The 27,488-nt window shown below is 38.2% G+C and overlaps 1 protein-coding gene across 1 annotated transcript in view; it reads left to right on the top strand.

Moving 5' to 3' along the window:
- LOC134789726 (kinesin-like protein KIF13A) overlaps positions 1–27,488 on the top strand; it is a 262,918-nt gene that overhangs the window by 201,695 nt on the left and 33,735 nt on the right. The window contains exons 6-21 of the mRNA XM_063760358.1: positions 10,152–10,399; positions 10,847–10,994; positions 12,076–12,255; positions 12,794–12,893; positions 13,644–13,792; positions 14,186–14,423; positions 14,912–15,055; positions 15,621–15,731; positions 15,894–16,117; positions 16,532–16,681; positions 17,095–17,256; positions 17,900–18,016; positions 23,295–23,535; positions 23,979–24,175; positions 24,904–25,064; positions 25,809–25,923. Of these exons, the coding sequence (XP_063616428.1) occupies positions 10,152–10,399; positions 10,847–10,994; positions 12,076–12,255; positions 12,794–12,893; positions 13,644–13,792; positions 14,186–14,423; positions 14,912–15,055; positions 15,621–15,731; positions 15,894–16,117; positions 16,532–16,681; positions 17,095–17,256; positions 17,900–18,016; positions 23,295–23,535; positions 23,979–24,175; positions 24,904–25,064; positions 25,809–25,923 (2,685 nt within the window). The remainder of the gene's footprint in view (positions 1–10,151; positions 10,400–10,846; positions 10,995–12,075; positions 12,256–12,793; positions 12,894–13,643; positions 13,793–14,185; positions 14,424–14,911; positions 15,056–15,620; positions 15,732–15,893; positions 16,118–16,531; positions 16,682–17,094; positions 17,257–17,899; positions 18,017–23,294; positions 23,536–23,978; positions 24,176–24,903; positions 25,065–25,808; positions 25,924–27,488) is intronic.

The raw sequence follows: 27,488 nt of genomic DNA, 5'->3' as shown, positions 1-27,488 counted from the left end.
TGTGTCTCATTAGCTGGCCGGTTCACATCGCTTATCGCGAGCCGGGTGACGTAGTCCTTTGTATTCGCATCTAGTTTTACCTAATAGCAAATGCAGTCGTCAATTCTGTTTGTTCGTAGATTTATTTTGTATATATTAGTTTTCAAGGTTTTTGTGTATATTTTTTTAGATAATAAGTATGAAATGTGTATTATAGTAGTTTATAGTTATATTTAGGTTTAAGTTTATTTCTTATTTTGTAGAATTTTAATTGGAAATAACGGTAAACCGTTACAAGAGCCGTATGCTTGCTGGCCATCGACGTGATATAAAAAAATACATCTCGCTCTCATTTATTGGAGCACTGCAAAATCACGTCAAAGTCATAATATCAAAACTTTACCAAATTGTATGAGGCATATTACTGCTCCTGGGGTACTTTTAAAATACACCCCAGTGGATATATAAATGCAAAAACTTGTTTGAGGTTTTGTTTAAATATTGTTGTTTGCTGAAAGTAATCTCCTGAACCTCGTTTCACCTCAGACGGTGTATCTGCATTATCATATGCAAGTAAAATTGGATTTTAGTAATTTAGTGGAGTAAACCACATTTTTTGTGGAATTTTTGTAAAGTTAACTCTGCGCGGACTTTGTAATGACAAAGTGTGGTAGTGTCATCGTAAACATCAAATCATCATCATCATTTTAGCATCCTTTTGCCTAATGCTGTGAGCATAGGCCTCTCTTCGTGTACGCAATTTATCCCGGTCCTGGGCTACTATCATCCTGAAATGCCCCGCGATCTTCCGAATGTCGTCCACCCAACGAGCTAACGGACGTTAGGCGCTTCTTTAACAGTTACGTCAAATATCTATGAAAATATGACATTTATGACACTAACACACTTTGTTAGGTGAGTTAGGTCAGGTTTTGTGAAAAGTGCAATGTTATTCTCAAGTAACAATTTTACAAAAGATATAACAAAATATCGAAACGAGAAAAATCTATACAAGTAAACTATCTGAATTTGTTCTAAAGGTTTCTAATTTTAGCAAATTGAACAATCATTTCAGCCCAAATAGGTTTCGAACAAGAAATATAGACGCTGTTAAATGTAATAACAGCAAAAATGAGAGGAAAATTTCCGATAAAATCGCTGTTTTCTCCAAGATAGGTTGTTTCGAAGTCTTCATTAAATAAGGCTCGATGCCTCAGAGCATTAACGGTGGCCAAGGACCTTTAATGAAGCAGGATGTCCCATCTAAGTTATTTTGTCGAAGCTTGAAATGTTGTCCTTGAATCTTGAATGACGTCAGGCTCGGTCACCTTTCTGTAATATCTAATTTATTCTTCAGTAGCGATGTGCCGTTCTAGAAATTTTCCCGAGAACAGAGAAATCTATCGAAAACGTTCTCGGAAATTTCTCGGAAATGTTCTCTGAGAGTTTTACCCTTTCGTTGCAAAAGCGATGAATTCTTTTGTTTAATCGCTTAGTGTAGGAGATAAGTCAAATACCATGGAAGCTTAAAGGCAACTTGGCACCATTCATAGCAATATAAAAAATAATGCTAATTGATAAAAAAAAACTAGGAGAAAAACAACACAGATTGCCCAAACAAGTTATTTGAGGCAAAAGGTATAAACTTAACAAAAATAAATATGACATTCCATTAAAAAAATTAAGATTGTTCATAAATTATTTATGCTAATAAGAGAACGTTCTCGAAAGGAATTCTCAGAAACGAGAACGTTCTCATCGGCACATCACTATTCACATTTTAATAGCAAATTATTATTATGCCTGCGTTAATAACAATTTGTTTCACGCTCAACAATTTAGTTTCTAAAGAAGTTGTTTTACTATTTTTATGTCAAGCTCCCATTTATGGGTGGTCTCTCCAAAACGACCTTATTTCATCGGTTTTGGACCGCTTATATCATTGATTACTCATCGACATCTAGTTAGGTATGATCTTGAACTCTATTATTGTAACTGATTTTGTACTTTATCTTTTGACGAAAATATGGGCAATCTTTTGTTGACATAATTTTTCATAATCACCATCTTAATATTTATGAACTGTACATTATCAGAGCAAAGCTCTTTTAGTTATGATGATGATGATGACGATGACATTATCGCATTATAAGTATTTGGACAAATATCTAGGTATCCCAAAGATCTCCACGATTTTCGGTTAAAACATTCACTTTTTTGGTTCCACTCTTGAGTTTTCCAATACTTGGTCGTCTTCCAATATATGCCTTGCCTCTATCATACAAATCAGTAAATTGTTCAACTAGGTACGGCCACGGACTTGATTGATGAATTTGATGATCCATTTAGAGTTCAAGCAGGCGTGGCTCACTCCGCGATTTCGTCGCTTTGCTACAGGTAGCTAAAAGTACATCCGTTCCACACCAATTTTGGTAGCTAGCCATAAGCCGCGCGTGGCGCTGTCGCCACCTAGCGGCCATATCGGTCCTGATCGTAACAGACGCGTTTTGTTAGAGAGTGAGTCTTCTGTACCTAGTACTATTATTTATTCTGTGGTTTAAGCTAATTTGGTTGTTCAGTACTTACTAAACTTGCACTATAAGGCACTTGTCCCACCGCCGACGACGAGCGATAAGTGAGTAGAACGATAAACTAGAAACGAGTGGGCGAGCGGCGAGAAGCGAGTGTTAGCTCCAATAGTTTTGTCGCTCGGCTATAGGCGAGTGTTCGAGTGCGACGGGCTATTACTCGCGTCACTCGCTCGGGCGGTGCAGCGTAGCCGAACACGCAGACTGATTGGACTCGCAGCTTGAGTTCTAACTACGAAGCGAGCATCGCCGAGCGAGTACCGCTGAGCTAGTTTTATCTTATCGCGGCGACAAACTAGTAGAGCGAGTGTTCTCGCCGGCGGTGTGAACAGCCAGCGATGAACTATTAATATACGTGTCTCTTTTACTAACACAGGATCCTAATCTTTTGTTCGTTTCTTGGGCGAGAAAATCGCCGATAGTTAATCGCTTACTCGCTCTTGGTGGGACAAGTGCCTAAAACCTCCAACGTAAAGTAAACCATTAATGGCCTAACAATTAAAGTCCTTGGCAGTACCTATTTCGACGACCTTAGTTCATTTGTGAATCTCCTTTTTTCTCCATGAAGAGTAATTCCAGGCAAGTGGAACTAACATAATACTCATCTTTTACCCTACATAGTTAATAGTTCAATAATAACAAAGTGGTATTATGTACTCTCGGCCAATTTACTTAATAACCTCCGATGGGACTCCTGCCATCGATCGTTTTAATGTAAATTAAATATGTCTGCCCCATTTTCGTTGTCGTGCTGCGTTGAACCGAATTATTATCAATTATAGTCCTTTAGTTGGATTTACTGAAGTTTAATTGACCGAGCATTAGTGAAAGTCTCCGTTTCTGTTTGGGCAAAAATGCTTGCATATGTCTGGATTTTCGCCTCTATAGGTCGCAAAATAATTCTCAGCCGATTGTCATGCATCTTTGTGAGTAGGTTCGATGATTAAATAGATTTTCACCACACCAGCTCGGAAAGACTTACTTTGCACTTCAAAAACTGATAGCAAAGTTGCATTTTATTCACATGTGAGGCAAAGTAATCAAATGCAAATTTTGAATTGTTTTCTTATGTTTGCTGGTAGAATTGACTTTTAAATGATGATTTTGGATGATAAATATTTAGTAACATTCATTTGGATTTGACTTTGTTTGATATTTTACATTTAATATTTGCTTCGGGTTGGTGTGGTGAAAAATTTTGTGTTTCACTCGGGGGCAAATTTTGTTTAACCCTCGTGCTTTGAGACCCTCGCAACGCTCCAGTTTCCTTTTTTGGGATCTTTCGCTTGCTCGGGTATCAATATTAGCACGAGCGGTTAAACAACAACTTTGCCCCCTTGTAAAACAATAACTATTTTTGTTAATTCAGACACAGAGCCACTAATAAAAAGTTTAATAAAAATAGCTGTGATAGTTATAATGTGAGGAATACAGGAATCTATTAAGCTCACAATAGACCATTTTTTTAAAGATGCACACTACTCTTTTTTCAAATTTGGGATTTTGTATGTTATTTCTACTCAGAATTACGCCCTCTTTCGACCCTAAAGGTTCCTAATGGACCCTATTTTATAATAAGTGTCCCAAGATGTTTATTTCCATTCCGTTGCCCTTTTTCATAAGCTTTTTATGACAGGTAACGGAATTGGAGAAATGAAAATGTATGAAAATGCAGAATGTCCATACATTTTGGATTTGGATTTTCTTCTATTACTTAGGATCGAAAGAGCTCTAATTTTTGAGTAGAAGTAATATACACATTCCCACATTTAGAAAAAAGTACCTGTACAACATCAAATAAATGGCCCATAAAGAGACTGGAATGTCAGTCTGTCATGTCATTCATTCATCATTCGTTATATTCAACTCTCTTTAAATTGGGAGTCATACATCATCTGCCGTTAAATCGAATCGTCACCAACGAATAGATAAACCGTTCCACACAAACGTATTTCCTCCCGAACATTAGACAAATTACAATCTTCCAGACATTATAACTTCTCCTATCTGCGCAATTCACGGAATTCGCTGGGAATTTATACAAGAGTTTGTAGCGGAGAATATTACGTAGGCATAGAAAAGATAAGGTTGCAGCGATAAAGATTCTATAGAAGAGGGATGTTGCGAATATTCGCATCCGCAACCGCGGAACTTCCGCATTGTTTTCAAAATCCGCATCCGCATTAAATCGTTGCGGTGCTTAATGCGGATGCGGATGTCGAACAAGTCGGTTATCGGTACAGGAACGTCTTAGCGGCGGCGTAAATGCTAGGTAATTTCGTCATTACCTACCCTATACCTAACGAAATCGTCTAGATCCAGAAAAGTCGGTTAAGTTACTGTTTATTACATACAACGCACCTATATTCTTGCTCAAATGCTAAACGTATAGTTTTTTAGGGATCCGTACCCAAAAGGTAAAACGGGACCCTATTACTAAGACTACGCTGTCCGTCCGTCCGTCCGTCCGTCCGTCTGTCTGTCACCAGGCTGTATCTCACGAACCGTGATAGCTAGACAGTTGAAATTTTCACAGATGATGTATTTCTGTTGCCGCTATAACAACAAATACTAAAAACAGAATAAAATAAAAATTTAAATGGGGCTGCCATACAACAAACGTGATTTTTGACCAAAGTTAAGCAACGTCGGGCGTGGTCAGTACTTGGATGGGTGACCGTTATTTTTTTGCATTTTTTTTCCTTTTTTTTTTCATTATGGTACGGAACCCTTCGTGCGCGAGTCCGACTCGCACTTGCCCGGTTTTTTAAATAAAAATTGCTAAAATGTATTATTCGACGTTTTTTAAGTACCTAATCTTGACATCCGCATCCGCGGATGTGAGCCATTAAATATCCACATCCGCGTCCGCGGATGTCCAAAAATCTGCATCCGCAACATCCCTGCTATAGAATTACAATGCTTAAGAGTACGCACAGTTCTACATGTGTTTAGAAACGAAGAAAAATTATAAGAAAATATGTCCAAGTTTACATTTTCAAAGCAGAAGTAGGAACATATAATGCAGGTATTATTTAATTTATATTAAAAATCTATTCGTATATAGTTCTGATATTTGAATTGTAATCGGTTCCCCGCGATACAGGCATTGTCTAGTTCGGAGACCCCTGGTATCTCTGTAACCATTAGCTAAAATAAATGATTATTATTCTTTATTCTTATTGTTTATTCTTCTTTATTTGCTTTAATTTATTCTTATAACATAAGCAGATAGTTTACTAACATTATATCCAAATAGTAAAATACGTATCAGATACATATAAAAACTCATTTAAGAAAAGACAAGTAATGATTCTTCAGTAAGTCTGTAAGCTAAAATAAATGAACCGTAAGCTTTACTTCTGTAGTCCTAGTGAAAAAGGGTACAAGTCTCGCGCAGCTTAGGTGTAAAAGGGCATAGTGTTACGTGGAACTTACACCCTTTTACACCTGCGCTGCCCAAGATTTATACCCTTATTCACTTATTCACTAGGGCTACAGACTTATTCTTAGGTACAAATCATCTCAGAACGGTAGAAACGATACCTTACAAATAACGCAATACGGTACTTAGAATACCTTTCAGACGATGGATTTGGCTTATGCCGATCCATTTCGACCAATCGTCTGGAAAAGCTCTTACTTTCCCAAACACCTATCATTGCACATACAACCTTAAGTGTAAAAGATAAAGCTTAAAATTCAATACCTGATATGAGTTTTCCAAATGTTATTGCAAAAAGGTAGTGTTTGTGAAACCGTTATGCGATATACGACCTTTAGTGAATTGAAATAAGGTTCGATACCTTTATTAAGATAAATGGCGCTTTCACAGATTATGTTAATTCAAGGATAAGGAGAACAAGTGCCGTTTTATTCATTAGCGCGAATTCTTAGATGGCTTCCTTATTTTAAATAATCTTTTATTCTCTTTGATTTTGGCTCTGAATTGTATATTGATGAATTGGAAATTGATTTTCGTTAATTGATGATGATGATGCTCCAGACCGATTTCGGCCACAGCGACTGTGTGCTCTGGAGTCTGGAGTAAGCAATTTTTAATTTGCGTGTTTAGAGTACTAGCTGATCCACTCTCTGGTGCACCCCTGAGATAAGAAAATGACTGTCTTCCGAATAAGATTTGAATTCATAGGAAACTAACGACCCGCCCCGGCTTCGCACGGGTTACAATTCATCTCTCTATTGACAGGTAAAAACTGCATGAAAACCCGTTTAGTAGTTTTTGAGTTTATCGCGAACATACACACAAACAGACAGACGCGGCGGGGTACTTTGTTATATAAGGTGTAGTAATAAGAAACTATGCTTAAAATCTTAAATTAGAATAGATTGTACAAAAATGAGTGTAGGTAACAAAAAAATACGTGTAAATTTATACTTAAATCAAGGACAAAGACAAGAAACATATCACTAAGTAACCCTACCTAATAATGTTTTACTCCTATTATATTTTTTCTACTGCGTTTCATATTTTTGAGGTATACCTACAAAGTACACTGTACGTCATCTGCAATAATATGTTACTCTTCGAAGGCCGCACAAATATCTGACACGATCTTATCTGCAGAGCCAGAGTCTTCGAAGAGTAACATATTATTGCAGGTGACTGTACATTAAAAATTACATTACATACGTCGCGTTTGATTTAACTAGGTATGTAAGCAATTAGTTATAGATATAGAAACAGCTTGGTTCGAATGTAGAAACACAATTTAAATGCTCCGTACACGTCTCTCGACGTCACTCGAGTAAGAAATTAAATGACAAACGCAGAGAGAAACTAATTACTAACGGAGACATCTAATTCGTCCTTGAGATTAATTACACGAAAACAACGCGAATTACAAACAAGAGTTCACGACGAAATTCTATTGGATTTTGTGCACGATTTTATTGACATCGTGAGAGCGTTTCCACATTTTCCGATCCGATATCGGATCGGTCACCAAAAAAGTTCCTTTCGTCGTCTCTTTCAAATAAATTTATATAAGAGAACGGGACGACACTACAGTGTTGCAACTTTTTAATTTCTACTCTTTTTTGCCAGGCTGTACAGTTGCTAGGAAATGCCCTATGGCAGCGGTTCTCTAACTTTTTTGGTGACGTAACACTTTTCGAAGGCGATATATTTGACGGAGCCCCAAATTAAACATTTTAATTCGTCACTGGTGACCAGACACATAGAAGAGCTGGTTTTTGATTTCTTTACACGAATAAGATCTATATCATTTATAGATCTGATCCAGATTTAAATCGTGGCTTGTTATTAAAATCCGATACGCATATAAGTCCCGTTTTGTTAAAATAATCTACAACAATCTTAAGATATTAAACGATATGAACTGAGACAGTCCGTTTTTTAAAGAAAGCCTTGCTCATTACTCTTTAAATAAATAACCCTGGAATCAAAGTCCCCGGAGATAAATCTTCATTTTGTCGCTGCCTTCATTAGTGCTCCTAGTAATTACTTCCTTCAACGTTGCTTTCTTACCTAATTATATCAAGAATGAATTATAGCGGGATAAATGAAAATCTGGTCTACGTTTTTGATAATGATTTTAGCCAGAACAGATTTAGATAATGTTGTTTTTCTTTTTTGCACTTGTGCTATAAAAAAATCTAGGATAAGATTTATTTAAAGTGTACGAATTGCTCGTTAGATGGCGCTTTTCCGTCTTACCGAATCACGCTGTCGAGAAATATAGCAGAAGAATAAATTGTCATATCTTATACCTACCTTTAAACGAGCAATTCTTGTATATTTATTTATATATTTCGGCGGGGATCTCGGAAACGGCTCTAACGACTTCGATGAAATTTGCTGTATGGGGGTTTTCGGGGGCGAAAAATCGATCTAATGCTTGTTAGGTATCGTTTAATGTAACGAGTAATTCGACTAAAACCTTCACGCTGTTCTAGAAACAGAATAGCACCAATAGCACATACCGAGGACAAAGTGTTTGCGAGCTTAGATAATACCCGCAGCCCGCAGCATGACCCAGTCTGAAACTTTTAACTATTCCTATTGCTGGCCATATAGGAGCAGTGTAGTCTGTCAGGCGGAGCTGTGTAGAAAGTCTACGATTAGGTACGCTTAGTTGTTACTGATAATATACTTTATATCTTACTAGGTAATGGTACCGTAATGGTACCTGTTTCGCACATACGTCCCGCAAAACTCTTAACCAGACATGCAAAGACCGATGATTGAAAAAATAAGTTGTAGGGACGGTTTTGCACAACAATAGAACGTAAATTAAAAGCCTCTTAATAAAGACCTCCTAATTTCACACATTGCATTCACGACAAAGCGCAATATAGGTAATATGTACACCAAATGAAACTAATCAACGACTGTCTTTTTAGCAGTCTATTATACTGAGCAACTTTTACTATGGGACCAACCCCGTAACGCGAAAAAAAAATTCGCTTTTTCATGCATTTCGGCTGGCTCATTTTCTATGGGAGGGTTTTTTTTTTGGCGATTTCGGGGTTGGTTCCATAGTAAAAGTTGCTCTATATAATCCCAAAACCTCCCTATCAACAGGAATGCAGTTATTTTTTAGCCACAGCGTATATTAACTCGTCCCCGTATTACATCGCAACGTACTGATATGTATATTTATTATCATATTCTACCGTTCTCCGAATCCAGATATGTAAATGAGCAGATATATATATTATGCCGAATCGAAATTTCACTCGCCGATCTAATTTACTTCTACGTAATGGAATTGCTTATTTTGTGTGTATTGTGTAGGTATTCCGAGATACAATGCTTTCAGGAAAAGGTGCTGGACTTTTTTCGTGCGGATTTTTTACGATACCAGGAGTGTTTGCATTGAGAACGTTTTTTAGAGGAGAAAAACTGAAGTTGCCAATGCTTTTAAATTTTTACATTGCAATAGGTATATGTGTGTTATTTAGACTAAAGGTATATGTGTGATACTTACACGAAAATTGTGCGTAAAATTCAATGTTAATTTGGAATTGTGTCGTTAAATTCTCTCTCGTAATTTGTTTTCTCAGAGTAATTAATCTCAAGGACGCGTTAAATGTTACCCATTTTTCAACGGATTGAGTTTCTAATTGGTTGGTTTACTTTCTAAGTATAGCTTTTTGGCGAGGGATGAAAGTGAATTTAGCGTTTTAGACTGAATATTAATTAGAATTAAAGGTACCTAACCTTTTGTACCTGATCGAATATTAAAAAAACGTTTACTAAGATAAGATTGGTTCTCATGATAGTTTCCATGCAAAATGGTAGGGTATGTAGAGTATACTCGTACATCTGGTATAAGTACCTAAAACATTATCAGCATATTTTAGTGTCCCACCGCTGGGCAAAGCAAAGCTATCACTTGTTTTTTTGTTTTTGGTCCTGTCGCTTGTTATTACCCACAATTCCGAGTAGAATTCGTCTTTTTGATCTGTTTTTACGGCGGCCATCTGTTGTTTTCCGTGGTTCTTAGTAACCATTTCTTACATCTTTCATTCTAGTTTTGGAAGGTTTCGTGTTTCTGATGCTAAGTATCACCGATTAATCGTTACCTTTCTTTTCAGGACATCGACAACCTCATGACCGAAGGAAACAAGTCCCGAACAGTCGCAGCCACAAACATGAACAGCGAGTCATCTCGCTCACACGCCGTATTCAGCGTCGTACTAACTCAGACGTTGTGTGATGCCGCGACTGGAGTTACGGGGGAAAAAGTCGCACGATTGTCGCTGGTGGACTTGGCGGGGTCGGAGCGGGCGGTGAAGACGGGAGCGGTTGGCGATAGGTTGAAGGAAGGATCTAATATTAACAAGTAAGTATTTCTTGTAAAACGTGAACAGTGAATCATCTCGCTCACAAGCTGTATTCAGCGGGGTATTGACGTAGACGCTTTGCGACGCTGCGACTGGAGTTACTGGGGAAAAAGTGGCACGATTGTCGCTGGTGGACTTGGCTGGGTCGGAGCGGGCGGTGAAGATGGGAGCGGTTGGGGTTAGGTTGAAGGAATAAGGGTCTAATATTTACAAGTAAGTGATGTGTATTGCACGAGCCTTGGTTACCTGAAATTATGATGTTACTGATGAAATTAGGGAGGAAAAGGCGCTAGTCGATTCGTCTACCAGTCTATAAATGTCAGTTACAAGGCTCGTCAATCTAACTTCAAACGTCAGTTACAATTCGAGCTTAGTGATTGGACCAAGTCAAATATCCCCAGACACCTTTGGGTCTTGGCAGTAAAACGTCATATTTCTGTTTTCAGATCCCTAACGACGCTCGGCCTGGTCATATCGAAGTTAGCGGACCAGTCGTCGGGCAAGCCCAATAAGGACAAGTTCGTGCCCTACAGAGACTCCGTGCTCACTTGGCTGTTAAAAGATAATCTTGGAGGCAACAGCAAAACTGTTATGGTAAGAATATTGACTTCATATTCTAGTATTGGAAATAATTGGAGCATCCCACGGCATTATCTGGCCCATTTCACGAAACATTTGGTTTACTATTTTTTTTAAGAAAGTATTATTTCTTTTTGAAATCACGCTTTTTTCAATCATTATAAGAAAAACAACTACTGTTGTGTACCCGAGTTCCATGCCGTTAAGTTGACACCGTTTTTATATATTTTTTTATGACTATCGTAATGGACGTTACAAAAAATTTTAGAAAAATATTTTTTGAGTATTATGATTGAAAAAAAAAATGTAAGTAAGTCAAAATTATGAAAAGAAATAACAAAAAGACGTGTGTCCCGTACAAACACGAATTTTATATAACATCTCAAACAAGACTTGCCACTTTAGTGATTTTGCCAAGAAAGGATTTTTTTTTCGTCGCTAAATAAGTTACCAACTATTGGACAACAACTATAAAAGGATTGAACAAAATGTCACGTTATTTTAGTTCTCGTCCCAAAGTTAGAAGTCGAAGTTCTTAAGTTCAAGGTGAACCCTGAATCCTATCTATTGGCGCTATTTTTAGAGCGCCAACGTTATTCAATACCTAATCGGATTCTTTACACGCTAAATCCAATATACTAGCTAGAACGTGCAGCTTACATTACGTCACGCGCTCGTAGCTTACCTATACACGTAACACGATAGTCGTAGCGGGTTTTATTACTACGTAAAAAATATGCGAGGCTCTCAGACAATTGAATTAGTTACTATCTTTAACCAAGAAAACATTAAAGAGTTTCTGAAAGTGGACATAAAAATATGTAGCCACCGGCTTTGCACAATAGGTACTTAAATTAAATGCAGTCAAAAGTAGATTAGAGTCTGTGCGGAAAGAGAAGAGTCGTGGAATGTATGGGACTCGAATCCCCGACTCTTCTCTTTCCGAACAGACTTCACAGCCGTGTTTCTCCATTTTTCACCATTCTACTCTCGCGCCCCTCCCATTTCTTAGTGACGTATTCGATCACAGCAAAAGTATGTACCTACTTACCCACTTCCTTATGTGTCAAATAACATTTTTCTCCCTAATTTCCAGGTGGCAACAATTTCACCAGCAGCAGACAATTACGAAGAAACATTATCGACCCTTCGCTACGCGGACCGAGCGAAGAGGATCGTCAACCACGCTGTTGTCAACGAAGATCCTAACGCCAGGATCATTAGAGAGCTCAGACAGGAGGTGGAGGCTCTTAAGGAGATGCTTAAATATGCCACGGTACGTGAATATTATCTACATATTTTGAAATATTTAAGCTGTTAGTAAAGTACAAAGAGATACTTCGCTACGTGGATCGAGCGAAGATAAACGTCAACCATGCCGTGGTCAACGAAGATCCTAACGCCAGAATCATTAGAGCTCAGACAGGAGGTGGAGGCTCTTAAGGAGATGCTTAAACATGCCCCCGTAAGTTAACAGAACAGTTAAGTATATTCAGTTAAGTTAAGACTACGAAGAGATGTTGTTGGTGCGTCACGGTGTACACCGAGAGAAGAGAATAGTCTACGACGCGGTTGACAACGAAGAATTAAATGTATGGATTATGTAAGAGCAGACAAAAAGGTTTCATCATCTTTTCAAGCATAAGAGATTGAGCGTCTGCAAAATTATCAACCTAGTTACTCGTAGATCCTAGGCTAAATGAATATCGGAAAACCATGAAACCTTTCTCCATCCTTCCAGGCTCATTGTCAAAGACACTTGATATTTTATTGTGGTAATTCTCCGTGAATTTATCAATGACATGTTCTTCCAGGGTTCGCCGGTGGGTGAGGACGTGCACGAACAGCTGGCGCAGAGCGAACACCTGATGAAGGAAATGTCCAGGACATGGGAGGAGAAGCTAGTTGAAACTGGTACGGAATCTTTATTTGTCTACTTGAATCTTTATTTAGAGACTGGATCTTGATCAAAATATTCCCTTTGGCTTCAACCACAGCTACAAAAAAAAACTGGGCAAGTGCGAGTCGGACTCGCGCACGAAGGGTTCCGTACCATAATGCAAAAAACAGCAAAAAAAAAAACGGTCACCCATCCAAGTACTGACCCCGCCCGACGTTGCTTAACTTCGGTCAAAAATCACGTTTGTTGTATGGGAGCCCCACTTAAATCTTTATTTTATTCTGTTTTTAGTATTTGTTGTTACAGCGGCAACAGAAATACATCATTTGTAAAAATTTCAACTGTCTAGTACTATCACGATTCGTGAGATACAGCCTGGTGACAGACAGACGGACGGACGGACGGACGGACGGACGGACGGACAGCGAAGTCTTAGTAATAGGGTCCCGTTTTACCTTTTGGGTACGGAACCCTAAAAAAGTCATAGCCTGCTGCCCTCTTCTATGTCTTACGAATAATAAAATTGATACAAATTTCCCCAAATGGGTACTAGGTTTCGCAACTTGGAGAAAGGCGAATGAAACGAATGGTGAACGAGTGAAGTATCTCACATTGGGAAAAAATGGGAGTTGTTTCCCAAATTAGAAATAACGCTGACAGTTTCACGTCTATAGACGGCTGTTGTTGTGTCTAATGGCAATCTAAAATACTTTTGATAAACACAATTATCATGTCATAACATAACATCATCGTTTGTTTTACAGGCCGAGTACAAAGCGAGCGCCAGCACGCCCTGGAGAAGATGGGTATCAGTGTGCAGGCGAGTGGCATTCAAGTGGAAAAGAACAAGTACTATCTCGTCAACTTGAACGCTGATCCGTCGCTCAATGAGCTTCTGGTGTATTATCTAAAGGTAAATACAGAGGAAATCCTAATACCTTTCAATAATCGATCTGAAAGAAAAAAAGTTGTGTTTTACCCTTTAGTTCCCCTAACTTTTGAACCATAGGTCCAAAAAATATGAAAAAAATCGTGAAAACATAGCTTAGTAAAGACTTTCAAGGAAAAATATAGCAAACCTAATCGGTATACCTGTTTTTGAGTTTTGGCATATAGTCTATTTTGACAGACGGGTAACTACGGAACCCTACACTGAGCATGGCCCGACATGCATGGCCTGTTTTTTTATATTTTATCAGCAGGTCGCTTAGAAATAAAGAAAATGGTAAAACACTCGAGTCTTTTTCTTTTAACCTTTTACTAGTTCACTTGAATATTTGATGACTAATCTTCCACTTACCTGCAGGACCGAACAATGGTCGGCGCCGACAGCTCAGCCGACATCCAACTCTCCGGCCTCGGCATCCAGCCCCACCACTGCCAACTGATCTTAGAGGGGGGAGGCCTTAATATGGAACCCGTCGGGGCCGCGCGATGCTTCGTCAACGGGACCCCTGTGGTTTCTAGAGTGAGATTAGGACACGCGGATAGAATACTGTGGGGGAACCATCACTTCTTCAGAGTCAACTGTCCAAAGACTACAAGTGAGTAATGTGAATCCAAATCCGCCAATGCCTCATACTAAAAGAAGGCGTTAACATGGAGCTAGGCGGAGCCAACATGGACCCAGTTGGAGCCAACATGGAGCCAGTCGGATCAAGTCAACTGCCATTATGAAATAAATAAATCTAAATCTATGCACGAAAATGACACCTTTCCATTTCATGTCTTACTTTAGGTATACATATCGTATATTAACTAAAACCATTGGCATGTCGTCCCACATAAATGTACAATAGATTCTACAAATGACCCATTATCGGGCCAAGATCCGCTTCCTTAAATAACATTTCTGGTGTGACTTAATTTCTGCCCTCACCAACGAACAACTAAACCACCTAATTTCTGTCTGTAACTTATATTGGCTAAAAACCAACATGTTGAACGCTTGGGAACAGAAAAGACAAAATAGAACGTAAATATGTAGACTCATTTACCAATTACAGATATATAAATGTTATTATAATTTCAGCGGCGGCCTCCGAACCTCAAACTCCAGCACAGCCTATCGATTACAACTTCGCACGGGACGAAATTATGCTGAATGAGCTGAGCAACGACCCCATACAGACCGCCATATCGCGGCTCGAGAAGCAACATGAGGAGGATAAACAAGGTATTATTGGAATTTTCTTAATAACTTTACTAAACTCGTGAGTCTGGTCGTAACGTATATTAAAGAAAAAAACAGTCGCTCTTAATATATTTGCATACAAGTGAATTCATTTGAAAAATGTGTGGAATTGATCGTGAATTAAAATGAAAATTTAAGCATTAGTGCGTGATTTGTACAATTTGTACATGCAATAAAGTTCCATTAGATAAAACCCTATCAACAGATTGCCAGTATACAAAAGTATCTACCAGGAACTTTTTTGTGTAATAAAGAATTTTTACTTAAATAATTCAGTTTTTGTTTCTTTTGACGACCGGTCTGGCCTAGTGGGTACCCTGCCTATGAAGCCGATGGTCCCAGGTTCGAATTAAGGGCATTTATTTGTATGATGATACAGATATTTGTTCCTGAGTCATGGTTGTTTTCTATGTATTTAAGTATTTATATATTATATATATCGTTGTCTGAGTACCCATAACACAAGCCTTCTTGAGCTTACCGTGGGGCTTAGTCAATTTGTGTAAGAAATGTCCTATAATATTTATTTATATATTTATTTTTACAGTGGCATTAGAGAAACAAAGGCAAGAGTACGAGCGACAATTTCAGCAGCTAAGAAACATACTGTCCCCGACCACGCCGTACCCACCGTATTCATACGATCCGCTCAAACTTGGTAAGAATTTAATTATTATTTTTTAATTTTTGATAGCATATAGGTAATCCTCTTTTTTTCGTTTTTACTACCTACATTCACTGTATGATCAATATCGAAGGAATGGTACTTGGTAAAATATCGTATATTTCACCTTGTGAAATTCCAATGCTTTGTGTTCAGGCAAAATGGCGGCCTGCACCCCGACCACGGCCGCGCGCGTGGAGCGCTGGGCCGCGGAGCGCGACGACACGTTCCGGCGCTCGCTCGGCCGCCTCAAGGCGGACATACTGCGCGCCAACGCGCTCGTGCAGGAGGCCAACTTCCTCGCCGAGGAGATGAGGAGGAACACGAGGTTTAGTGTCACCCTGCAGATACCGCCGCAGAACCTGAGTCCTAATAGAAAGGCAAGTCTTTACTTGTACATAGAGATATTACACGCACCGACGCTTACATACTGCGCGCCAACGCTCTAACTTCCTCGCTGAGGAGATGAAGAGAAACATGCGGTATAGCGTCACCTTGCAAATACCGCCGTAGAACTTGAGTCCTAAGCCTAACAGGAAGGTCAGACCTTGATTACTTGTACATCTCTATGTATCTCTTTATGACACGTTCGAACGTTCCCTCGGCTCAAGGCCGACATATTGCACAGAGGCAAACTTCCTCGCTGAGGAAAGATATTATGAATTGGCTTGTTATTTTTTAAAACACTTATTTTCGTAAAATGCTTCTCGCCTTTCGTAAAATTAGATGAAGGCTGACAGACTGACTGAAGTTCCATAAAAATACGTCACATTGATTTCATACTTTCGTTTCAGCGCGGCGCATTCGTCTCAGAACCGGCCATCATGGTGAAACGGCCTGGGCGTGGCGGACAGGTGTGGTCCATGGAGAAGCTGGACAACAAACTGGTGGATATGAGGGAAATGTATGATGAGTGGCGGCGACTGCAGAGCGACGGGGATGAGGTTAGTTACAGCATAACCTTAAATATTTCTCATACTTTAAGATAGAAGGCAAAATAGATGCAATACTCAATAGACGGTTCCATTTAGAGTCACGTTCCAGCTCACGGGGAAAATGTGGCGCGTAGCTGCTTAGTCTGTAGACATACCTTGTCCGAGGCATGTCTGGAGACATACATGACCTAGCCTGGGGTGAGGCATGTCTAGACATACTAAATTGCTTCGCGCATTTTCCTCGCGAAATGACTCGTTCGCGCCTGAAGAAATTCTAACAAACCACGTAAAATTTTCATTAATCTACCCATTTGATTTGATTGGTTTCTAGTTTGTGAATAATAAAAAAAAACACAAAATAGATGCCTTAATTCTTCGATTTACAACAACATAAACGCTTATTTACACTTTTTTACTTACAGCCTCCAGCCGAAAAAGCCATCGACCCATTCTACGAGTCGCAGGAAAATCATAACCTGATCGGTGTCGCCAACGTGTTTCTGGAGGCGCTGTTCCATGATGTCACACTCGACTATCACACGCCCATCATCAGCCAGCAGGGAGAGGTCGCGGGCAGACTGCAGGTAGGCAAACAAGCATACATTCTACGTTATAAGAGCGTGAAATACGTGAGAAATAGGTACAACCTGATCGGCGTCGCCAAAGTGTTTCTGGAGGGGCTGTTCCATGATGTCACACTCGATTATCACACGCCCATTATCAGCCAGCACGGAGAAGTCGCGGGCAGACTACATGTAGGCAAACATGCACACATACCATTTGATGGCGCGAGAGTAATGTAAAAATTCTGTATGAGAGTTGTTTGCCTTTTACGTTCGAGCTACATATGACATAATTGCCATACAGATGTAATGCATAAGTAGTTGTTTTCCATCGTATTTTCTCGGAAACGTTCGTATTTGTCATGCTTCATGCTGCTTCAGTCAACCTCAGTACTTTTTGTACCGAGACTGACTGAAATAGCAAGACATGTTCGTTAGTTTCCGTGAAAATACTATGGAAAATTAATTATGCACTACATCTGTATTTTGAGACAGTTTATTAGAAGAAAATAATGTCCTCTAAATTTTGATGTTCTGACACCGGTACCACTGACCATTTTTGTAAAGTTATGATATAGGATTTATAACCTATTTCATGCTGATCCTACACTATTTATAACAATATTTTTATTGTTATTTATTATAACAAGTGTTTTGTTTTTAGGTGGAAATCAGCAGAGTAGCGGGACAGTTCCCACAAGACAGAATATGCGAGGCAGCTTCAGATAGTTCGGGAGACATGAGAGATGATGACGACCCCTCGGATCCTGCCACTCAACAGGTAAGTTTGGTTAACTTTACTTATAGATTTTTTAATTTAATTATGCTCCTATTTTTTGAAACGTTTGGACTAATTATCAAAATATTTTTTTAAAGGATCGTTTAATCGTTTGCTGTTGATCTCATTGTCACCATGTCAGGATCCGATGATGGGATCCTGAAGAAATCGAGGAATTTTTTTTATATGTTATAAGCACATACAGAAAATAGGGTCTCATGCATTTTCTTTATATTTGCTCCCTTCTTATGAAGACCAGGAATTATGTACAATCAGTCCTTTTTTGTTAGCTCGTTCACTGCAAACTAATATTCTAGCTAGAGCTACGTAGCCGATGACATGTTTCCTGATGTGTAGCGTGCCTAAATGCTTTTAAAGGGGCCCATAGATTACCAGTTCGCCGGACGATATCAGCCTGTCAGTTAAACGCAAAAGTTGACAGTTCCGATCAACTGACAGGCTGACATAGTCCGGTGAACTGGTAATCGGCCCACAGATTACCAGTTCGCCGGACGATTGTATTCTTGTTGCTCGCCTTTAGAGGTGTATTCTTGTTGCTCGCGCTATCCCGATTTTGCCACGGCTCATGGGAGTCGGGTCCGCTTGACAACTATTAGAGCCCCTTTAGAGGTGTACGATGTCGAAATTAGCGTTGAAAGTTATTGTTTTAAGGCGCTCTTATACTCGAGTTTTACGTTTTCAAGGGGGTGAAGCAGACGCAGCGATAGAATAGGCAGGGGGGCACCCCGCGCGCCCCGCCGCTCGATTCCCGCGCAACACGTCTACTTCCTTATTCTGTCGCCATCCGTATTCTGGTTTGTTAGTTCCGAATTTTTTTCCGGAAATTTATATTGAATAATATTTATATATTGACGAAATAAATAAAATTGAAATTGATTATAGGCTAATTCGTATTTTGATGAGTATTTAATGAAATTTACAATGGTGGTAAGTATAGATAATTATATGTAGGTATACAATACTAGAGTATTCCACAGTAAAATAAATAATGAATCATTTCTAATCACAGTTTATTCAACGTTGTTTTATCATTCATGTAGTCTTGTGTGATATAATAAGCTTTAGAAATCGATACTTTTGGGTTCAATTGGCGTAAAGGACATTTTGGCGAAAATGAGTTATATATACAGTTTTATTCAGAATTCCAAGCGCTTTCGTTCTGTATAGTAAAAATTTCAATATCTCTTTAAATGTTGCCAATATTTTACCATGATTTTGGAAAAAACATCTTAACTCAGGGGGCGTAAATGACCAGTTATAAATTACATAGTATAAAAAAAAAGATAAAAGTAATTGTTATAAATTGTTTTGATATACATATAAATATATATAGATGACAGCAGTCCTGTCCTACAGCAGTGATTCTGTTGAAGTAATATAAACAAATAAAAAAAAAAATGTTTTGTGGCTAAAATTTTTTGTAACTACATTACGCCCTTTTTCTAATAAAACAACCATAAAAAAGAGGCTTAAGGGACGCCCTTCTTAAAAACAGTCGTGTTATTTGGCGTAACGGACATGCTATTTTCGTAAATAAGCATTGTATTATAAGTTCAAGCAATCAGTTCATAAGAGCTCAAAAAGTTAAGAATAAGCCATATACAGACATCCGTTTATTCAAACAAACAAAAAGGTATGATTTTTTTTCTCAAAACAAAACCGTTATTTTGGCTCTCCTAAAAATCGCGTATTGTCCGTTCAACCCTTTGAGCCTACGGTAGTCGATGTGTACCGTAGTTGGTAACGAATACACCCCGAATTTAGAATAAAAAAGTCTGAGTATGTCACTTACGACCCCCTACTAAACAAGACACACTAAATTATCAAAAATGTCATGGTCGTAAAGGACATTCATAGTGTTTTTGACCAATTTTAAAGGACATTAACTTCTTTCGTATTGAATTTATAGATATGACGCTAATTTAGGTTAAAGAGACTAACATTTTGAATACTTTTCCAATACACATCAAAAATATAGGTCGATAAATAAAAAAATATATATCAATATTAAACAAAACATCGCAGTTATTCGCGTCTCCTGAAAAGTAGCATTTTGTCCTTTACGCCAATCGAACCCAAAGGTATCTTCAGTCTTGTCTTGACCGGGCGCGTGCAACATTACACTGGACTGCCGAGATAAGCGAGTGTTCAATAACTACTTTGCGTACGATTTCCTATTCCTAAATGATCGATTTAAAAGTAATGTTAAAAATAGGCTAATATTAATTGTTATATTGTTTTATTGTATAGTGGACATAATATTGTCTATCATTCAGACAATATTTTATTGAAGTTTGTTAGTATGAATGTACTCGTAGCTATCTATGTATGTTTATGTAACCTGAGAGATTTAACTAGTCTTCAAGTGTGGTTTCATTTAGATAGATTAACCACATTGTAAAACAAAAGTTAGATAATATCGATACCATTGATAAAATATGCTGCTGTCGATCGTCCTATAAGTTGTCAAACACAGTCTTTAATAATCTCATATCCTCCTAAGGCCCAAGGTCCTACCTATAGCATTTATTCAGTTCGATGAAATTTAAATCATAATAATATTCAATTGGAACAGTCGTTCAATTTTCATTTTTTTTTGTATTAATGGATATTCTTGTATAAGATGTATGTGAAAGCTTTTTAGAACTAGTATTTTTATTCAATAGCCTTACCACGACTTTGACACTGAAATATTCGCTAACGTCTGCGTAACTTACTTTCGAGTATCTTCTTTTAAGTAAACGAATTAATTTAAACCGATTTGGTCATTAAATATTAATTACTTCTTCGTCCAGATACATTTCAAACTTTCTAAAGTGCTTGAAACGAAGTTTTTTTTTTATATCAACGAGATATTGTAGCCGAGCTTATGCAATGCCAGAAATAATGAAATTACACACAAACAACCACTTCCACTGATCAGGGACGAATAATAACAGGCATAACATAACCCTGCGCCCGGTCAAGCTGCATCTCCGATGCGAATCGGGATAGCGAGGCGATGGGCAGTCGCTGATACACCTGTCTTGTTCTCCTCATCAACAAAAAATGCAGAAAGGTACAGAGTGTATTATGCACAGGCTAGTATGTTGTCGCAGGACTATAAGAGATTCCACTGCGAGTAAAATAACGATAGTTGCTGAAAAAACCTGAGCTGAGGTTTCTAAGTTAAAGGGCAAACATTACATTTTAGTAATAAAGGACCCATAAAAGTATTTAATAATTTGGTATTATAGACCTTTACGCTCATGAATAAAGATAACTGCGGAAAAAACTCTTAGCGTAAATGCTTTCAAATTTAAGGACAAACATTAGGTACATTATAGTAATAAAGATCCCAGGAAACTTTTTATATGATATATACACCGCTACGTCCATGCTATTTGTTTTAAATTTAGAGTTTAGAAACTAATTTGTGGTAGTAAAAGACACAAATATTAGAAAAGTCCTGTACAACCTAGTTCGCTTCATATACTTATGGTAAAATCATTTTTAGGGCGGGTTGTAAAGGGCAAGTAAAATAATATCAATTCTAAAATATATCCTTTATGACCATCGACCATACGATATGAAAAATCATCAAGACAAATGAAGGGCTTAAAGGACGACAAAAGACATGTGAGTAATTTACAACAATATTTATATTTAGCGGTAACCTTTACGATAACATCTTTTAATATGTAATTCATAACTGGTCATTTACGGTCCCTGAGCTAAGGTGTTTTTGCAAAATCGTAGTAAAAAATTGGGTCGTAAAGGCAACTTTTTAAGATTTATCGAAATTTTAACTATGCAGAACGAAAGCGCTTGGAATTCTGAATAAAACTGTATATATAACTCATTTTCGCCAAAATATCCTTTACGCCAATTGAACCCAAAGGTATCGATATTATGAATGTCACAAGTTTTCCTAAAATTTACAATATTTTTATATACCTATATACAGAATATTCTAATAAATGTATTGACAGTGCGCTGTTATTAGAGTTAGACCGTGAAAAGTTTGCAGCGATTTTGATAGCCCACGCAGTGCAAGTGTCATTTTAAACGTCAAACTTCTATGAAACTATGACGTATAAATAACACTTACACTGCGTGGGCTATCAAATCCGCTGCAGACTTTTCTTGGTGCGACTCTATGTCAATTTAATTAAATTTATCTCTAAGTGAGTCTCTATGGTTCATTTTATATATTGTTCAAATAGCCCTCTTCTGCAGAACAAAAATGGTAAAATGGTATTTAGAGTTAGACGAAGAAAAGTCTACAGCGGATTTGATAGCCCACGCAGTGCCAGTGTTATTTTAAACGTCAAACTTCTATGAAATTATGACGTATAAATAACACTTGCACTGCGTGGGCTATCAAAATCGCTGCAGACTTATCTTATTTAACTCTAGAGATCTTAGTTTAACTCTAGAGTCGGACCAAAAAAAGTCTGTAGCGGATTTGATAGCCCACGTAGTGCAAGTGTCATTTATACGTCATAATTTCATAGAAGTTTGACGTTTAAAATAACACTTGCACTGTGGGCTATCAAATCCGCTGCAGACTATTCTTGGTCTGACTCTAGTAACTATTCGGTCGTGTCAATGTTACAATAGTATCTGAACGGTTGCTCCTTCTGTCTTATGACATAATGCTATGGCAGTTATGAAAATATACTGATCGAGTTGGTTTCACACGGTTAGCTAACGAGTTTTGCTCACTGCAAAAGCTGCAGAACTGAGTTATACCACTGGAGTTTATAATCTAGAGTTATACCATGAAAAACTGTAGGTACTATCAACCAATCGTAATATGGAGCGCTTCAAAAATTGGCAAGCGTCCGACCTCCAACGCGTCCCGCTCGGGACTGAGCGGCGAGCTGGCAGCGGGGGCGCGAGTAAATGGTGCCGTGAATTCGTAAATTTTTAGTTTATAGTTATATGACTTATATGTGTTACGAAATTAACAATATTAAACCCGACGGACATTACATCATTACAGACGTTTATTTTGATGTGATTTTCAATACATCAAGTAGTATAATATTGAAATGAAATGAGTTTTAAGGTAGAAAATAAGGGTAGGTTTGGATTTTTTTTCTATCGAGCGAAGTTTGTCCAATTATGTAACGAGTACCCGACGTACTTACATAAAGGTCTCAAAAACAACATATATTTTTTTGACGTGTTTAATCTTTGCCGTTTCTTAATAAAATGGCATTAAAATTACGTTTCTAAGAGGTTACCTCGCCTTAACTTGATACGTCTATCTCAGGTGACAATCCGCGTAGCCATCAAGCAGGCGACGGGGCTGCCCCCCTCTCTCTCCCACTTCGTGTTCTGCCAGTACTCGCTCCTCGGCGAGGCGGTGGTGGTGGCGCCGCACGTGGGCGACGCCGCGCCCCTCCCCCTCGCCCCCGCGTCGCCGCGCGCCGCCGCCGCGCCCAACGTGCACTTCGACCACGAGCAAGACCACACGCTGACTTTGACTGAGGAGTTCATTGAGCATTGCGCAGGTTCGTACTAACGGACTGGAACTTATATATACCTGTTATAAAATTTACGAATTGATTGAACTTACGAAAATCAAATTTCCTTTAAGAAGCAGATTTACATCCTGCCGACTGCGCCATATGATAAAGTTTATGAAGTGGCTGTAAAAAATATTCATGATAGTTAATTATTATTTATTGAAAGAGTGAGTAGCTAACTGTTTTAAATACCAACATGAGGTAATATATAATTGAATAATTCAAATCTACGCGAAACAACGCAAGGATTGACAATGAATAGATACAACTCTTAAAACAAAAACAAAAAACCTAAAATATAAAAACTGAAACTATATCTTATTATTTTAAATTACAAACTTGGCGATCTTATTCATAAGAACTCAAAAATCACTTGGAACCGTCTACATCGAGCAATTCGCGTTTAACCTTAAAACGTTTATTCACAGAGGGCGCCCTCTCCATCGAGGTGTGGGGCCACCGCTCGGCCGGCTTCAGCCGCGGCCGCGGCAACTGGGAGGTGGAACAACAACAGCTGGCCAAAGCGCGCTCGTTGGCTGACCGCTGGGCGGAGCTGACGAGGAAGATAGAGCTCTGGGTCGAGATACATGAGCTGAATGATCAGGGCGAATACGCTCCTGTTGAGGTAAGGAGCGGGACTATTTTTCTGTCATATGTCTCCATCCAAGCAAGCTCTATCACCGATTCGCCATCATTCGTATTACTCCATATCATCCTATAATATCCTCCAGTTTTTCCATGAGCATAGTAAGAACAGGCGCATAGAAGTACACAATCTCATCGACCATTGCGTATCTATGCGTAAATATCCATTCATATTATAAGCATCACATCATAAAATAACACATAATAATATATTGTTACGCAAGACTTAACGATAATGATTGTGTAATGTAACAAACAAACGCATTACGCATTGGTAATATGAATATCCATTCATATTATAAGCATCACATCATAAAATAACACAAAACAATATATTGTTACCAAGACTTAACGATAATGATTGTGTAATGTAACAAACAAACGCATTACGCATTGGTAATATGAATATCCATTCATATTATAAGCATCACATCATAAAACAACACAAAACAATATATTGTTACGCAAGACTTACCTAACGATAATGATTGTGTAATGTAACAAACAAACGCATTACGCATTGGTAATATGAATATCCATTCATATTATAAGCATCACATCATAAAATAACACAAAACAATGTATTGTTACGCAAGACTTAACGATAATGGTTGTGTAATGTAACAAACATTGAAACAAATGAGTATCGCATAAATCGAGCGTATAAATATTGTAAAAAATATAATTAACTGTGTCATGTTTTGGCAGGTTGTGTCACGACCAGACATGGTGACCGGTGGCGTATATCAACTTCGTCAAGGGCAACAACGTCGACTAGCGGTCAGAGTTAGACCGGCACACAACTCGGGCACGTTGCCTATCATCTGTCAGCATATCGTCAGCGTTGAAGTGGGCTCCGTCAGTGTCAGGTAATTTGCCCAAAACATTATTCCATACAGTGAATCAGGTTGCGCATAACCATGGTACTAACATAAAAACATTCTTTTATAAGCTTTTAATCTAGTGACAACAAGTTAGTTTGACTATGGAGACCGGATGGCCTTAGGAACTGGGTGATAAAACAACGCAACCTCATTTATTTTAGTTTGTTAGAATCATCTCGATGAGTATTCGATGACTGTTAAAATAAAAAAAAAAACAGTATGTGATAAAGTCCGTTTAAAAAAACATTTTTTTTGACAAAAGAAAATCATCTCGATGAGTATTCGATGACTGTTAAAAGAAAAGAAAACAGTAAATAAATAAATAAATAAATAAATATTAGGGGACATCTTACACAGATCAAACCTAGCCCCAAACTAAGCAAAGCTTGTACTATGGGTACTAGGCGACGATATACATACTTGTATAGATAAATACATACTTATATACATAGAAAACAACCATGACTCAGGAACAAATATTAGTGTTCATCACACAAATAAATGCCCTTACTGGGATTCGAACCCAGGACCATCGGCTTAGCAGACAGGGTCACTATCCACTAGACCAGACCGGTCGTCAAGTATGTGATAAAGTCCGTTTAAAAAAATATTTTATTTGACAAAAGAAACTTAAATTAGAATTTAAATATTATTATAGTGAAACTATACTATACATAATATCACTATATTTATTTATTTATTATAATAACCCTTACGTATTCCTTTCAGGTCCCGTCTTCAAAAGCCGTTGGACTCGTACCAAGAGGAAGACTTGGCCGTGCTCAGAGAGCGGTGGAGCGACGCGCTCGCGAGGCGACGCCAACACTTACACGCGCAGCTACAAGTAAGCATCGAAAATTTTCATTTATTCTTATCATTTGATCATATATGTAGTTGAACTAATCATTTGATCATCTAGTTACAGTACTTTGGGCACATAATGCACTAGCGAATTTTTGTCTCAATCGCAAAACAAATGCCAAAAGGCAACTGGCAAAAGGCGGGCCGTATGCTAGTTTGACTTTACTTACCTTACTTGTATAAAAAAAATCAATACAAAAAGTCTCGTAGAAAAAAACCACTATTGTTGTTAGAGCACCGTACAAAACTATGTTCACGGTGCTGTTATGGGATCACTTCGGTCTTGCAAATCGGTTATTTTGAGTAGATTTCTTTTTTGAAAGGAATTTTAAAAGTACGGACATAATTGCGAAGTACAAGATGCATTATGTAATGTAAGTTGTTGCGTGGACATAAAGCTTTTTCCTATCGGCTTTTGCCGAATGCGCGTCGATATATCAGGGGAGACCCTAATCGGTAAGTTTTGCTAATGAGACTGAATGCGAAAAGTATGTTTTATTAAGAGCGCTCTTACAAGAAAAGTCGAAATAATGCAAAATTGATGATACTAGTCGACGAAATTCAGGACTTTGCGCTCATTATTAGAAACAATGAGTACTTGTTCCAGTAAAAGCGTCTTCTTATCTTTATAAATATCGTTGTAAATATTAGAAAAAGGACTTATTAAATTAGTAATGATTTTTTTTCTGATGGTCGTTTCCGAAAAACCCCGTGAAGCACTGAATGGCGAGCTCTTATTTGGAAATGTTGAGAATTTTACTCTGCTAAACCTGGCTATTTTGTATTACTAATACCCTGTACTTTAGGCATATCAAACTATATTTTTCCTACATACCTTTGAGAAAGAGAAAATCAAAGTAAAACGAACTCGATTTTCTCTCCGAAACAAGTGTCAATTCCTACGAAAATCTACTTAATATCGAAGTCATTTTCATACTCAAGCAATCTGCAACGTTTGCTTATACTGTTGGTATACATTAGTGTTTATGAAATTCTACTATAATTTTTTGGCAATTTTTTGAAAACTACTCTATATTACCGATGACGCGCGCTGCGCCAGCTCAGTGCCGCGGCAGAGCTTGTAGAGGCAGGACGTGTGTCGGTCGACTCCGCACATTTTCAACGGCGACGACGAGGTTTTTTATCATTGTGTGCGGCGGGCGCCGTATAAAACGCTATACTGTGTGCGTGTAAACCGCAACGAGAGACTTTGATCCTAGCACTGTTTTTATAGTATTATAATTTATAATGGTACAGTTTAATAAACTACCGGACAGGATTAAAAATATTTGAAACGACCTGACATTCTATATGTATTTATTTGACTCAAGATAGTACTCAGGGTCTGATGATGGAGCCGGAAGGTGGTCACCGATACCAATCAACCATGCAACTAAACCACTTCGTGTTTAGGCTCGTTTTATTCATCTCAACAAGATCTTTGACACAAGATAGTACTCAGGGTCTGATGATGGAGCCGGAAGGTGGTCACCGGTACCAATCAACCATGCAACTAAACCACTTCGTGTTTGGGCTCGTTTGATTCGG

Source organism: Cydia splendana, chromosome 4, assembly GCF_910591565.1.
Source record: "Cydia splendana chromosome 4, ilCydSple1.2, whole genome shotgun sequence".
Lineage (NCBI taxonomy): Eukaryota > Metazoa > Arthropoda > Insecta > Lepidoptera > Tortricidae > Cydia > Cydia splendana.
This window is presented reverse-complemented; position numbering and strand designations above follow the sequence as displayed.